The 16,995-nt window shown below is 37.9% G+C and overlaps 2 protein-coding genes across 3 annotated transcripts in view; one reads left to right on the forward strand and one right to left on the reverse strand.

The window, feature by feature from the left end:
- Positions 1 to 16,995, forward strand: part of DNAJC1 (DnaJ heat shock protein family (Hsp40) member C1) — a 231,150-nt gene that overhangs the window by 42,517 nt on the left and 171,638 nt on the right. The window lies entirely within an intron of this gene.
- On the reverse strand, positions 11,062 to 13,636 carry LOC143677799 (uncharacterized). The gene is given in 2 exon segments (XM_077154257.1): positions 11,062 to 12,097; positions 12,099 to 13,636. Coding segments are annotated over 2 exon segments (2,226 nt in total). The 5' UTR covers positions 13,538 to 13,636; the 3' UTR covers positions 11,062 to 11,310.

Consider the following 16,995-nt stretch of genomic DNA (forward strand, 5'->3'; position numbering starts at 1 on the left):
GTTGATAATACAGGGTAGAGGGATGGAACTTTATCTGATTGATGTTCTGGAGAGGCTGGGCCCTCTAGATTTCAGGACTTATCTGGTCCGGGGAGCCATCGAGGTTGTAGGTTTCTGGAAAGTAACCTTAGTGCATGAAACCTTTGTAGAATCCTATATATTGCCTTAGGTGTTCTTTAGGGTTGGCTGGAACGGTTTTGGTTGAGGTTTGGCAAATTCTGATGTCTAAATGAAGTTTGTATAAGAGCAGCCTGCAGAGTAGCCTCTTGACTCTGAGCTCTCTCAACCACTGATACCTTATCTGTTAGTGTATCTCTTTTGGCCTGGATATTCTTTTTCTTGAATATTGAATCAAGACGTATGTACCAAATTCCATACTACTCCTCTGGTTCCAAGGTCCCATATCTCTTTATAATAAAATCCTTCTTCTCAGAGCTGTTACACTTACCACCTGCTTAAAGCAAGGAATATTTTGCTGTACCTCACGATTTTGTGAGTCAGGAGTTTGGGTGCTCCTGTCATTTTACTCGGCAGCAGTGGCATCAAGGGCAGCCGCCCGCGGCATTCTGCTGGAAGACGGGCTGGCTGGAGGATCTGCCATAGCCCATCTGTGCCCAGTCAGGCTCCAGCAGCATGAAAATGGAAGTGGAACTGCTGTTCATGACCTAGCCTTGGAAGTCATATAGCTTTGCTTCTGCTTTGCTGTACAGGCTCATGCAGTCACATCGTCTGCCAGGGAAGAACACCACCACCGTTCTTTTTTTTTTTTTTAATTAGAGTTGTGAGCTTATAAAACAATCATGCATAAAATGCAGGAATCCCATACTCCTTCCCACCACCATCACCTTGCGTTGGTGTGGAACATTCGTTACACTGATTATAGGACTTTCTTTTTTTTAATTATTGTACTGATTTTTTAAACAGCAGTTACCTTTGTTACAATTGATGAAAGATTATTAAAATGGTTATGTCTGTCATCCATTATTTACATTAGGAGTATTTTTTCCCGATACCATCCTATTATTACCACCTTGTATTAGTTACATGTGTTATAGTTCACGAAAGAGCATTTTTACACTTGTGCTGCTAGCTGTAGTCCTTTGCCTACAATAGGCCTCAGCATGTTATATGGTCCTGTGTCATGTTTTTCAATTTTTATTCTAGTAATATATACGTCTTAAAGTTTCTTCTTTTAACCACATTCACCGTTACAGTTCAGGGCTGTGGGTGACCCTCACAGAAATGTTCTGCCACCGCCACCATCCATTCCCACCACTTACCATCAGCTTAAACAGAAATCCTGAACAAGTGTAACATTAACTCCTCATCCTCTAAACCCAGTCTGTCCCCTGGTCACCTATGTGCTATGAGTTTGCTTATTATAATTATCCTCAAATTAATTGTTATGCCTGTTTTCATGCAACATTTGAGTTCTTAAGAGAGCATAAATATTTTTCCAATTTATGGTAGGACACTAACTCATCGTTAGTATGTATGAGTACTACATATTTATCAAGTATCCTCTGGTGAGTTATAAAGTAAACACTGTTTCTCACACATTGTACCTTATTATTGAGCTTCAGATCTGGCAGCAGTGAAATCATACCCATCTTCTCCCACCAACACCCCATCCTGGCTAAAATATAAATTAAAAAATGATAAATCTATATAATTTCAAGTCTTTTAGGTAGTACTCAGTAAAGCAATTGGTAAAGGAAAACATTTTATTTGATGTTTTACCAATTTAGAGGAGCTTTTACCTGGGTTTCAGAAATGATAGTCTTAATTATACCAAAAGATCAAGTGGTTAGAGCTAAAATAAGAAATTTTGATATTTTTCACATTTACACTATGGTTATATTATGTAGGCTCTGGAACTCTACGTGCAGTTGCTTTTCCTCAAACTAAATGCTATAATTTTCTCAAAATTTCTTAGTAGATATTTCTTTGCATATAGGAGACTTTAAGATTTTAGAATTTACATACATATTTGACAAACTAGTTCTTTGTTAAATAAGAGCCATTAGTCTAGTTTTAGTCTGTAGCCTTTTCTACAGACTGGAAAATGGGGGTATTATTGGATCCTTTCAAAAATTTCTCTCTAGTTTTAGAATGAGCTTGCCTATCTAACAAGTTAGTAAAAGATATTTTACTAATAAAAGAAGAGGTGCTTAAAATCAGTATTATACCATAGTTAAACAGGACTGTGTATACTGTTAATTGTTATGCCTGTGAATACATATTTTCTCAATTCAGTTCTCCAATTAAAATATTAATTAAAAACTTTAGGAATTTTATTTAAATACTCTTTTTTAAGAACATGCATATTCTTTAAGAAATATTCTTTTTTTTTTTTATTAATTAACGGAAAAAAAGAAATTAACCCAACATTTAGAAATCATACCATTCTACATATGCAATCAGTAATTCTTAACATCATCACATAGATGCATGATCAAGAAATATTCTTTTTTAAACATTAATTAATTAATTAATGTATTTATTTTTTGCATGGGCAGGTACTGGGAAACAAACCTGGGTCTCCGGCGTGGTGGGCAAGAACTCTGCCTGCTGAGCCACTGTGGCCTCCTCTTTAGACAGGAAATATTCTTAATTCTCATTAGAAATACTTTCCTTTTATAATTAAGAGCCTATTATCACTACACATCAAAGAGGTTATTTTTATTAGGAGAAAAGCAGATGTGAATTGTCTCAGCACACTGGTGATCTTAGTGTCTGCTGAAAGTAACCAGAGAAAATGCAAAACAGAAATAGTCATTTTCTTACCCTTTTACTAGTAGACCATCTTACCTAGGTAATTTTGATACTCATAAAGCATTTCAGCAAGTTTATCCTTTGGTTTATAATTGGTATTTTGGGATTCAAAATATCAGAGGGAAACCTTAGGTAATATCTGATTTGAATTCAACATGAGATAATTGTTTTATTTTGGAAGAGGTGTATAACTGGAAAATCATATGAGAAGTATGAAAAGTGGTTTTAGTTTTATTTTAGTTTCTTGAATAAAACTCTTAGTCTCTATTGAGACAGAAAGCTCGCTGAAACAGAGTAGTTGCCAGTAACTTTTAATAATTGCATTTAATAATAGTGTGTTAGCAGCGATTGATTTTCTTTTTGGCTGAGCAAATATGGCACAAATTCATTTCATGATATATATAAAGTCAACAAACTTGCAGCATAACTTGCTTGTTAATCACCTCAGTAGTAAAATCCTCTTAAAAAGCCATGTGTTGTTTTATTGCTTTTTTGTCTCATTGTTTTGTGGACTTTAGTAAAAAAAGAACACTTTTGAGAAAGATCTCATAAATTTTCAAGTGTATGTCTTTTATTAGTAATACTGTCTAAACCAAGTTGATTGCATTAAGTTAGTTTTCAATCCTATAATGAAATTGACTTGAAAAGACATGCTCTTGTTTCTCAGGGGTATGAAAACCTCAAAGCAAGAAACTCTTATACTACTACAGAGATCTATAAATGGTAACCTTGTAATTGAAGTTACTAAGGAAATAAACTAATGCAAAATAGTTATGGTTAAGTTCCAACTTAAATTATGACTAGAGGAATCTCCCTTAAACAAAGGGAAACTGAAACATTGTCCATTTCTCTGAAGCAAAGCAGACACTTGTCCTATAGAAGTAGATTAAATATCAAGCTAATTTACATTGTTAAATTTTTTTAAAGGGAGGAAGAATAAAGCATGTGATTGTCATTTACAATTACACAGGTTTAAAATTGTCTTTAATTTGGTGGAGGTAAAACTACTATTTTACAGTCATTTAGATTGTTGGGTTGCTTTTTCCTTTTAGCCATTTACGTTGGCATTGCCTAGTATCACCTATAGTATTTAACGCTCATTTAGATGACTCTTAACTTACTGCAAAGTAGTGCTAAAATGTGTGGTGAGGTATTGCTAGTGACTAATACTTCCTGTTGTATTTAGCATGTTGTGCTCACTTTCAGTATTATACTATAGATACCAATAGATTTTATCAGTGTCAATAAGACAAAAATTAAAAAAATTAGGGCGGGCCGCGGTGGCTCAGCGGGCAAGAGTGCTTGCCTGCCATGCCGGAGGACCCCGGTTCGATTCCCGGCCCCAGCCCATGTAAAAAAAACAAACAAACAAACAAAATATAATAAAACAAGAAAATGTTTAAAGATGTTTCCCTTTCTTCCATCCTTCCTTCCTTCTCTCTGTCTTTCCTTCCCTTCCTCCCTTTCTCTTTAAAAAAAAAAAAAAAAAAAAAAATTAGTCAAATGAAAATGACAGTCAAACATCTCTTATATTTCTTCTTACAGACTATTGGTTTTGAAATGAATTTTTCTGAAATGTAGTCTAATAAACATCTTTTTAGTAAACTGTGTGTTGAAAGTATAATGATAAGCACAAGGCAATCAGTTGCAGTTATTATCATGCTTGATAAAATCTTTATTGTGAGAACACTCTGTAATTACACATAAAAAGCACTCTTCTTATACAGGGTATGTGTTAGGAGTCCAGGCGAAGTTCAGGTAAGAGAAGCTTAGATCAAGGGGAGGGTCATCTTCTTCACGCTATTTGGCGTTAATCTCAGGATCTTTCTCCAGCTCTTCCCAACTGGAGACTTTCTAGGAAAGTGATGTTATTAGAACATCCTTAATTAAATCAGAAGGATTGCGCAGAGAAATTGTGTCTGCCCCAGAGGGAAGTTATACCTCACCAGGTATATCGGAGGCAATACATTTTTAAACTTTTTACTCTCTTTGGTAGTGAGAAGTTTGGAAATTTGGACCCATAATTAGGTTAAATCTTTTCACTGCACAAAACAAAGTGAAACAAAACCCAGAAAGTGAGTGAAATACCTTAACCAGTTTAAGAATGAAGTTTCAAACTTTTCTTTCTTGTAACCCACATATTAGAACCAGGAATTGTTAAAATAATTTCTGGATGTATTTGAGGATAGTTCATTTTACATTCTCTGCTATTAATTGACTTGATAATTGATTTTAACTTGTTTTCCAGGTTTAAAATATGTATAACCTGTTCTATATTTTTGTGTGTGATGCTAAGTTTGAATTTAACTAAGGAGGTAGTGAATGAATATGATATGAATGGCTATTCAGTGTTTTGAATGATTTTGTGATGCTGTGGAAACAGCACTATGTTTGGATTTAATTTTTGCGCATGAGCTCCTTCACCTGGGAACTCTGAAGACTGCCCTTTAGCCAAGGCTGAATGCTGTGGAGAAAGACACTTACTTGTCTCTGGTTAAAACATTGAGTAAAGGCTTTTCCACATAAATGATATTCCTAAGGTTTCTCTCCAGTGTGAGATCTCTCTTGTTTTCTCAGGTTAGAACTTTGAGTGAAGGCTTTCCCACGTAGATTGCAGTCATAAAGTTTCTCTCCTATGGGAGTTCTTTCATGTTTTCTCAGGTGAGCACATTCACTGAAGGCCTTATCACATAGAAGACATTCATAGGGATTCTCTCCAGTGTGAGTGTTCTCATGTCGTCACAGGTTAGAGTGACGGGTGAAGATTTTACCACAGAGATAACATTCATAAGGTTTCTGTCCTGTGTGAATTGCCTCATGTTTTTCAAGGGCAGACCTTGAGTGAAGGCTTTCCCACGTGGATGGCGTGCATAAGGTTCCTCTGCAGTGTGAATTCCCTGTAAGAACCAACAGTGAAGGCTTTCCCACGTGGATGGCGTGCATAAGGTTCCTCTCCAGTGTGAATTCCCTGTAAGAACCAACAGTGAAGGCTTTCCCACGTGGATGGCGTGCATAAGGTTCCTCTGCAGTGTGAATTCCCTGTAAGAACCAACAGTGAAGGCTTTCCCACGTGGATGGCGTGCATAAGGTTCCTCTCCAGTGTGAATTCCCTGTAAGAACCAACAGTGAAGGCTTTCCCACGTGGATGGCGTGCATAAGGTTCCTCTCCAGTGTGAATTCTCTGTAAGAACCAACAGTGAAGGCTTTCCCACGTGGATGGCATGCATAAGGTTCGTCTCCAGTGTGAATTCCCTGTAAGAACCAACAGTGAAGGCTTTCCCACGTGGATGGCGTGCATAAGGTTCCTCTCCAGTGTGAATTCTCTGTAAGAACCAACAGTGAAGGCTTTCCCACGTGGATGGCGTGCATAAGGTTCGTCTCCAGTGTGAATTCCCTGTAAGAACCAACAGTGAAGGCTTTCCCACGTGGATGGCGTGCATAAGGTTCCTCTCCAGTGTGAATTCCCTGTAAGAACCAACAGTGAAGGCTTTCCCACGTGGATGGCGTGCATAAGGTTCGTCTCCAGTGTGAATTCCCTGTAAGAACCAACAGTGAAGGCTTTCCCACGTGGATGGCGTGCATAAGGTTCCTCTCCAGTGTGAATTCTCTGTAAGAACCAACAGTGAAGGCTTTCCCACGTGGATGGCGTGCATAAGGTTCCTCTGCAGTGTGAATTCTCTCACGTTGTCTAAGAGTAGAATAATAAGTGAAGACTTTCTCACGTAGATAACATGCATAGGTTTTCTCTCCAGTGTGAGTGTTCTCATGTGGTCTAAAGCCAGAATAGTGAGTGAAGTTTTCCCTCAGAGATGACATTCATATGGTTTCACGCCAATGTGAATTCTCTCATGTCATTTAAGGACAGAATATTGACTGAAGGCTTTATCACATAGATGACATACATAAAGTTTCTCTCCAGGGTGAATTCTCTCATGTCATTTAAGGACAGTTTACCACATAGATGACATACATAAGGTTTCTCTCCAGTGTGAATTCTCTCTTGTCTCAGTTCAGAATATTGAGTGAAGACTTGCCCACATAGATGGCATTCATATGGTTTCTCTCCAGTGTGAATGCTCTCATGTTGTTTAAGGCTAGAATATTGAGTGAAGGCTTTAACACACAGATGCATTCATATGGTTTCTCTCCGGTGAATTCTCTCATGTTATTTAAGGCTGGAATATTGAGTGAAGGCTTTACCACATAGATAATGTACATAAGGTTTCTCTCCAGGGTGAATTCTCTCATATTGTTCTACTTCAGAATATTTAGTAAGCCTTTCCCACATAGATAATATTTGCAGGATTTCTCTCCAATGTGAGTTCCATTGTAATGTGTATGACCAGAGTTTTGAACAAAGGATTTCTCAGTTAGATGACATTCATATGACTTACTTCTAGTGTGAAAATGCTTTTGTTGATTAAAAAATGACTGGACATTGAGGGTTTTTCCAAATAGATTGCTGAAGTACAGTTTCCTTCCCTTGTGGGTTAATACTTGTTGAGTCATCCTGGGACTGTGAGTGCAATCTTCTGGCAAGTCACTACCTATAATGCCATTCTTTTGAGTATGAGAATTCTGCTTCAATGACATGATGGTAGATATGTCTTTCCTGCAGACATGATGCACAGATAGCATTTCTTGTTTTTTAAGACTACTTTTCCTGCCTGAATTCTGGCTCTGGAACAATCCAATTCCTTCTTCCCGTAGTTCCTCCTCCCCTTAAACCAACTTTGAAGCTATATCTGATTTACAGATCTGATATCCCACTGAGAGCAGATAACTGATATTCTCCAGCATCACATCTCTGAACAGCTTTCTCTGGGATGAATCCAGCATAGCCCACTCTTCCTGAATGAATTCTATAACCACATCTTTCAACTTCACTCACTCTGATGATGCACCTTCACCAAATTCCAATGCAAAGAGGTTTTATTTTTTTGGCTTTTAAAAAGGGGAGTTTAATAAGTTGCTAGTTTACAGTTCTAAGGATGAGAAAGTGTCCCAATTAAAACAAGTCTATAGAAATGTCCAATCTAAGGCATCCAGGGATAGATACCTTGGTTCAAGAAGGCTGATGAAGTTCAGGGTTTGTCTCTCAAGTGAAAAGGCACATGGCAAACATGGTCAGTTTCTCTCTCATCTGGAAAGGCACATAGCAAACACAGTGGTTAGGGTTTCTCTTTCAGCTGAAAGGGCACGTGGTGAACACAATGTCATCTGCTAGCTTCCTCTCCAGGCTTACTGCTTTATAAAGTTCCCTGAGAGGCATTTTCCTTTTTCATCTCCAAAGGTCACTGGCTGGTGTACTTTCTGCTTCTCATAGCTATGTCGTTCTGCTCTCTCAGAATCTTTTCCTTTTTCCAAAATGTTTCCTTTTCTATAGGATTCCAGTAAAGTAGTCAAGACCCACCTGAAATGGGTGGAGACACATCTGCACCTAATCCTGCTTTAGGACCACTCTTGATTGAGTCACAACTCCAGTGAGATGATCTAATTAAAGTTTCAGGCATACAGTGCTGAATAGGGATTAGAAGAAATGACTGCCTTTACAAAATGGGATTAGGATTTAAAACCTGACTTTTCTAGGGTATACCCATTTCAAACCAGCATACCTTCCCTCCTAGTTTTACTTTCAAACCCTCCAATCAACTTCCTGGCTCTCCTTTGAACCCCTCCCAAGTTCTCCCACTCACTCTTTCATTGCTGTGCCTAGATCTGGTTTTGAGACTTTCATATGTTTTGCCAGTCTGTGTGTAATGTTTCTGAATGCCAGTGTCAAGCTTGGATAGTGCTGATGCTGGGTCCATGTACAAGGACTTGGGAGATGCACACTCGCCGGCTCCCTCCCTCCAAATGGCAGGAGCCTTGTCACATTCGATACTAAGCAGATGATCTGCTTGCTGGTTGAATGGGAAGTAGAGTAGAATGCTCCTTGAGGGCCACGCAACTTTGACAGCAATGCCTACAACTGGAGGATTTCCATATATAAATTTCTTATTCTCTGCTTTTCATTTTTAATTATAAATTTCATCTATGTCATCAACTAAAAATTGTGCAGTTCCTCAAGAAGAAATCAAATGGCAAAATATATATATGAGAAGATATTCCATCTCACTTTTTATCAGAGAAGTACAAATAGCAGTAAGACATCCCTTGTTCTTTAACAGACTGGGAAAGATTAAAATGCACCCAGAGATGGTATGCAGAAATAAATGCTGTCCAAACACTGTTGGTAGGAACGTGTGAGTTGGCGGGAACCATTTGGAGAACAGTTTGGTCATATGTATTAAAAATTAAAATATGTAAGCATTGACTGAGAAGTTCGACCTATAAATATTTAGCCATAGAAATGTACAAGTAGACAACATTGTATGTGAAATATTCAGTGTGGTACTATTTCTAATAGAAAAACTAGAATTTTAAAATAGCATGAATGCCATTTGGTAAGGAATTAATTAAATAAATTTAGGGCAGAATGTTAGTAAATCTATCTATCTACATACTATTAAGGAAAGGTATCCCTTTCCTTTTTTTTTTTGCATGGGCAGGCACCGGGAATCGAACCTGGGTCTCTGGCATGGCAGGCGAGAACCCTGCCTGCTGAACCACCGTGGCCCACCCTCCCTTTCCTTTTGAAGAGTAGTCTATATAGTATCCTATTTTTAAAAAACATAGTGTTTGAAAAAGTGCATGTGCCAATATATATATACTTAGAAAAATGTATCAAAGAATATACCCAAGCTCTTCACAGAGGCTGTATTTCTTGGGGAAACTTTCGTTTTCTGCTTAATATATTACTATGTTGTTTGGAATTTTATAAACAGTTATATATTATGCTTTGTCAGAAAATATAATCTACTTTAATAGAAAAAAGGTCTTTCGATTTTGATTTGGAGAAAAAAAGAGAATCTTTCCATATTCCCAATTTCCCTTTGCATGCTGCCTTTATTTACTACTGTACACATTGAGAATTATAAATTCTGGTTAATGAGTGCTCATGTCGCATATTCAGTGCTTTTAAACTGTTGTGGGGATGCAGTGCCCATATATACTCAGCACATGAAGGATTTTATTTTAAAACCATAAAGAATGTTTACCTCATCATTCTAAGTGGTAACATTTCCAAACATTCCCAAGCCTGGAGCAGATTCAAGGAAATCATGGCTGCCCATGTCCCATCTTCTGTACATTAAAAGTCCCTGTTTCAAAACATGAGACATTTCTTATCCAATATAAGATAAGGTATTAGATGGTCCCTGATATTTAAATGGCTGTGTCTTTCCAATTTCTCCAAATCACAATGTACTATAGCAGTGTGAACAGTTCCCATCCTGCAGCTTAGGGTACAGAGCACAGTAGGATGACCCTGGAATACAGAAGGAGGCTTGAGTTCTCACTCTTGTTGACCAGGTGACTTGGAAAATCACTTCACCAACTAGTCTAAGCCTCAATTTCCTATTCAGAGATATGGAGGCAACACACATAGAAATTTGTGATTGTTATTTCTTCTCAGTGAATTGCCCCTTTTATTAATATACAGTGTCCTTCTTTGTCTCAACATTTTTGCATTTAAAGTTTATTTTATCTGATATTGGTATAACTAACCCAGCTTTCTTTTGGCTACAACTTACATGGTACATCTTTTTCCATCTGTTCACTTTCAACTTACTTGTGTCTTTAGTTCTAAAATTAGTCTCTTGTAAATAGCATATAGATCGATGTCAAAGAGGTTCTTTATCACTCCAGAAAATGTACCATTTTCATGGAGGATTCTCTTTTAATGCAGCTGACAGTGTCATCAGTGGTGGACATGGCCCAAGTACTCACCGAACTATCCCTATTCTGTTTTGAAGTACCCATGTTGCAATATGTGATTGGTTTCTAATGCCAGAGTAGGTTAGTCAGTCCTATAAACCTTTGGGATTGCCTTGATAATTGGGAGACTTAAGAAGAAATGCCGTTCTGTGGAATATCATTATCTATAGCATACTTTTAATCTGGTTGCATATTTGGATGTTACTGTGCTTGATGACCAGTGTTTATAACTGGGTTGATTTATTTAAATTTTCTTCAGTTTTTACTTTAAATAAATGTTCTTTGATGCTAATTTTCTCAGTCTAACTTTCCATGTCAAATAGTTTTTTTTTTTTTTCTTGTTTCATAACCCAAGAATTACTCTCTTGTGAAATCTCTATTTGATGGAAGCTTTCCCAAGCTACATTCAGAAGGTCTCATTAAGAAGTATTTGAAATATAGGAAGAGATGAGGAATTACAGGGTTTTCGAATACTCTTTCATAGGGTTTCTTTCTGGGAAGAATTAAACTGATATCAAATAAAGGTTAAGACATGAATGAAGTTTTCTTCACATTAAATATAAGTAGGTTATGGCCATTTTACTAATTCTGATACTTCTGCTGAGTGACATCTAACATATATTGCATTTCTTCTGGTTTAAGAAGAGTATTTTAACAGAGCACAAAATAAAATGAAACACTTATGTTGTAAGACCTAAATGGCATCTCCTTCATCTGTTAATTACGATGTTTTGCACCTGTGTGAACGCGCTGATGCTGAATAAGATTTGTACTCTGCGTGAAGCTTTTACCACAGATACGACATGCATAGGGCTTCTCTCCTGTGTGAATTCTCTGGTGCTGAATAAGGCATGTTCTCTGGCTAAAATCTTTATCACATTCATTACATTTATAGGGTCTTTCTCCAGTATGAGTTCTCTGATGCTGATTAAGGGAGGAGGAATAAATAAAAGCCTTCCCACATTCATTACATTTATAGGGTTTCTCTCCAGTATGGATTCTTTGATGTTGAGTAAGATTAGCACCCTGTCTATAAGCCTTCCCACATATATTACATTTAAAGGGTTTTTCTCCATTGTGAATCCTCTGATGCTGAGTAAGGTGCACACTCTGGCTGAAGGCTTTCCCACACACACTGCATTTATAAGGCTTCTCCCCAGTATGTGTTCTGTGATGCTGAGTAAGGTTTGCACTCTGGCTGAAGGCTTTCCCACATATATTGCATATGTAAGACTTCTCGCCAGTGTGAGTAGTCTGATGTTGAATAAGAGTTGAGGAATGAGCAAAAGCTTTCCCACATTCATTGCATTTGTAACACTTCTCTCCAGAATGGATTCTCTGATGTCAAATAAGGTAAGTACTCTGACTGAATACTTTCCAGCACTCATTGCATTTATATGGTTTCTTTCCAGTATGTATTTTCTGGTGTTGAAGAAGATGTGTACTCTGACTGAACGTTTTCCCGCATTCGTTGCATATGTAAGGTTTTTCTCCAGTATGAACTCTGATGATTGATCAGTGATGAACTGTGGCTGAAGGTTTTACCGCATTCCAGGCATTTATACGGTTTCTCTCCAGTATGTGTCCTTTGATGGATAGTCAGGTGTGCTCGCTGGCTAAAGTCTTTTCCACAGTCATCACACTTATAGGGCTTCTCTCCAGTGTGAATTCTCTGATGTATGGTGAGGTGTGCACGTTGGCTGAAGGCTTTTCCACACTGGTGGCATTCATATGGTTTTTCTCCAGTGTGCATTCTCTGATGTGCAATGAGGGATGATATGTGCCTGAACTCTTTCCCACATTCTTCACATTCATAAGATTTCTCTTTGGCATGGGTACTTTGGTGTTTCACGAGGGATGAGTTTTTCCTAAATTTTTTCCCACACATATTACATTTATAAGGCTTCTCTCCAGGATGTATTTTCCTATGTACAATACCATATGAGACATGATTGAATGTTGTCCTGCCTTCGTTATACACAGAAGTTTTATTATCTGATTGGTTACCAAACTGTACAATTAGATTTGAATGCTTTTCAAAAGGATTTCTGTATATACCATATTTACTAAGATACTCTTCAGTAGGATCATCTTGTAAAAAGACTGATTTCAAGTTGAAATCTCGTTCACTGGTGGGAATTCTCCTGTAGGTGTCCGCTGTGTGTCGCTCTAATCTGTCTTCATAGCCATACGAGTCTTCCAATTTGACAGTCTGGGTGCCAGTTTCCCATCCTGGACTAGGGCCTTCTAAAATTTCCTTTATCACCATCCATGGTTCTTCCAATATGGGAATCACACTTGGTCTGTAAACCGTAAGTCCCAGAGAAACCATGTTCCAGTAGTTCTGTAGCGTCACAGTCTTGTACAATTCCTTCTGCACGGGACGCATTAGCTCCCAGTCCTCCTTGGAGATGTCCACGGCCACATCTTTGAAGGACATGGATTCTTTGGTTGCCAAGTCATTCCGCCACCCTGTCTGGATGGTGGTGGCTTTGTCTTCCTCTGCGGTCTCATGAGAAAGGGCAGAATTCTGAGAAGACTCTTCCTCTTCTAGAATCTGCGTCAAATCCTCCACAAGAGTCACCGCTTCCTCGCTGTTCTCTGGGTACTGGGATTTCACCCACATCCTAACCTCCCCAGGCAGGATGGTCAGGAACTGCTCCAGCACCAGTAGGTCCAGGATCTGTTCCTTCGAGTGGATCTCAGGTCTCAGCCACTTAAGGCAGAGCTCTTGGAGCTGACTTAGTGTCTTTCGAGGACCAGACAACTCTGGGTACGGAAAGTTTCTAAAATTCTGTCGACAGGTCTCAGTGTCACGCAAGAATCTTGAAGCAAGTCCTTGTTTCTCAATACTGTAGGGTCCACCCTGAGCCTTGTCTGGCTTCCACATGAGAAAGATTTGGGAGCGCAAAGAACTGGTCATCCTCTTGCTTGGGGCTAACATTGTGACCAGCAGGAGAGTCAATCTGGTAATATTCTTTATCTCTCCAGTGGTGACCCAACTGCTTGAAGTCTCATGCTAGAGCCACAAGGGCATTATATCAAGGGCTACTGCTACTGGCATCAAGGAGGAGTTAGCCAGGCTCATTTGTTATGGATTGTCTATGGTTGCATTCATGCTACAGTGGTTAGAGTTCAGTAGTTGCAACAGAGACTGTTTGGCCCAACAACTCTAAAGTACTCTCTGGCCCTTTACGGAAAGAAAATAGCTGACCCGTGATTAAGTGAAATAAGATACTTTGGGTCACATCAGGCAGAGTTTTTCATTTACCAGTATTTTGTTTCTTTTCTTCAGGGTCCATGGTACTGACCACACTCTCATTTCTGATTTTATTTATTTACATCTTCTCTTTCTGACTTTGTCCATCTGGGTAGGGGTGTTGTCAATCTTGTTGATCTTCTCAAAGAACTTTTTGGTTTTTTGTTTTTATTATTTTGTTGTTGTTCCAATTTTGGTTTTATTGATTCTATTGTGTTTTTTATTCTCCAGTCCATTTATTTCCACTTTAATCTTTGTTGTTTCTTTTCTTCTGCTTGCTTTAGGGTTAGTTTGCTGCTCTTTTTCTAGTTTCTTACTGTTGTTCAGTTAGGTTTATGTTTTTAGGCGTCTTGCTTTTTAATATAGGCATTTAGAGCTGAATATTTCCCTCTCAGTGCCACCATTGCTGCATCCCACAGGTTTTGCTATGTTGTGTTCTCATTTTCATTTGTCTCCAGATATTTACTGATTTCTCTTGTAATTTCTTCTTTGACCCACTGATTGTTTAAAGATGTGTTGTTTAACCTCCATATATTTGTGAAAGTTCCAGTTCTTAGGTGGTTATATGATCAGAGAAAGTACTTTGAATAATTTCAATCTTTTTAAAATTATTGAGACCTGTTTTGTGACCCAACATATGATCTTCCTGGAGAATGTTCTTTGAGCCTGTTCCAGTTTGCTAGCTGCTGGAATGCAATATACCAGAAACAGAATGGCTTTTAAAAAGGGGAATTTAATGAGTTGCTAGTTTACGGTTCTAAGACCGAGAAAATGTCCCCATTAAAGCAAGTCTATAGAAATGTCCAATCTAAGGCATCCAGAGAAAGATTCCTTGGTTCAAGAAGGCTGATGAGGTTCAGGGTTTCTTTCTCAAGTGAGAAGGCACATGGCAAACACAGAGTGTCTCTCTCATCTGGAAAGGCATAAGGTGAACACGGTCAGGGTTCCTCTCTCATCTGGAAGGGCGCATGGCGAACATGGCATCATCTGCTAACTTCTTCTCTTGGCTTCCTGTTTCATGAAGCTCCCTGGGAGGCAATTTCCTTCTTCATCTCCAAAGATCTCTGGCTGGTGGACTCTGCTTCTCGTGGCTGTGTTCTGCTCTCAGAATCTCTTTCATTCTCCAAAATGTTTCCTCTTTTATAGGACCCCAGAAACTTATCAAGAACCACCCAAAGGGATGGAGACATGTCGTCACCTAATCCAGGTTAACAACCACTCTTGATTAAATCACATCTCCACGGAGATGATCTGATTACAGTTTCAAACATACAGTATTGAATAGGGTTATTCTGCCTTTATGAAATGGGCTTTAGATTAAAACATGACTTTTCTAGGGGACATACGTCCCTTCGAACCAGCACAGAGCCCTTGAGAAGAATGTATATCCTGGTGTTTTGAGGTGCAGCAGTCTCTCTCTCTCTCTCTCTCTCTCTCTCTCTCTCTCTATATATATATATATATATATATATATCTGTTAGGTCTCATTGATTTATCATATTGTTTAGGTTCTCTATTTCCGTATTGATCCTCTGTCTGGTTGTTCTATCTATAGAAGAGAGTAGTGTGTTGAAATCTCCATCCATTAATATTGAAATGTCTATTGGCACCTTCAGTTTTGCCAGTATTGCCTCATGTACTTTGCAGCTCCTTGATTGGTTGCATAAACATTTATGATTGTTGTTTCTTCATGGTGGGTTGCCCATTTTATTAATATATAGTGTTCTGTCTTGTCTCTTATGCCATCTTTATATATGAAGTCTATTTTGGCTGATATTAGTATAGCACTCTTGTTTTCTTTTGTTTACTACTTGCGTCCTTTAGCTTTCATCCTTTAGCTTGCAACCTGGTTGTATCTCTGGGTCTAAGATGAGTCTCTTATAAACAGCATATAGATGGATCATATGTTTTTTAATCCATTCTGCCAGTTTCTGTCTTTTAATTGGGGAGTTTAATCTGTTAACTTTCAGAGTTATTACTGTAAAGTCAGTTCTTAATTCAGCCATCTCATCCTTTGGTTTTTATTTGTCAGATCTGTTTTTTTCCTTTCTCTCTTTTTATCCTTTACGTTATCCTTACTAATACTTTTCAATTCTATGCCTCCTCCAGACCTCTCTCCCCTGTCTTTTTTTTTTTTTATTTCAAGCCAACAGAACTCCCTTTAGTATTTCTTGTAGGGTAGGTCTCTTGTTAACAGATTCTCTCAGCGTTGTTTATCTGTGAAAATTTTAAACTCTCCCTCACTTTTGAAGGACAGTTTTGCTGAATAAAGAATTCTTAGCTGGTAATTTTTCTCTTTCAGAATCTTAAATAAGTCTTAAGTGGCTTCCCTGGGATGTGGTGGTTCACTTTTCTCTTGCTGCTTTCAGCACTCTCTCCTCTTCAGCATTTAACCATCTGATAAGTATGTGTTGTTGAAGTGGGACTGTTTGGATTTATTCTATTTAGAGTTCGTTGGGCCTCTTTGGTTTACATATTTATGTCTTTCATAAGGATTGGCAAGTTTTCCCCAATTTTCTACTCAAATAGTCTTCCTAGCTCTTTAGCCTTTTCTTCTGGGAAACCAGTGATACATTTATACGTTTCGTGCTTTCAGTCATTTTCCTAATATCCAATTCAAAGTTTTCCATCTTTTTCACCATTTGTTCTTTTGTGTGTTCAAATTCAGTTTCATTGTCCTCTAGTTCACTCATTCTTTCTTCTGCCTCTTCAGATCTGCTGTGGTGTGTCTCTAGTGTATTAAAAAAAATTAAAAAAAATTTTTTTATTAATAAAACCAATCAACATACTATATATGCATTCTTTTTTTCATCATATAGTTGTATATTCATCATCATGATCATTTCTTAGAACATTTGCATCAGTTCAGAAAAAAGAAATAAAAAGACAACAGAAAAAAAATTCATACATACCATACCCCTTACCCCTCCCTTTCATTGATCACTAGCACTTCAATCTACTAAATTTATTTTAACATTTGTTCCCCCTATTATTTATTTATTTTTAATCCATATGTTTTATTCATCTGTCCACAAGGTAGATAAAAGAAGCATCAGACACAAGGTTATCACAATCACACAGTCACATTGCAAAAGCTGTATCATTATACAATCATCTTCAAGAAACATGGCTACTGGAACATG

The sequence above is a fragment of the Tamandua tetradactyla genome, chromosome 1 (genome assembly GCF_023851605.1).
Source record: "Tamandua tetradactyla isolate mTamTet1 chromosome 1, mTamTet1.pri, whole genome shotgun sequence".
Classification (NCBI taxonomy): domain Eukaryota; kingdom Metazoa; phylum Chordata; class Mammalia; order Pilosa; family Myrmecophagidae; genus Tamandua; species Tamandua tetradactyla.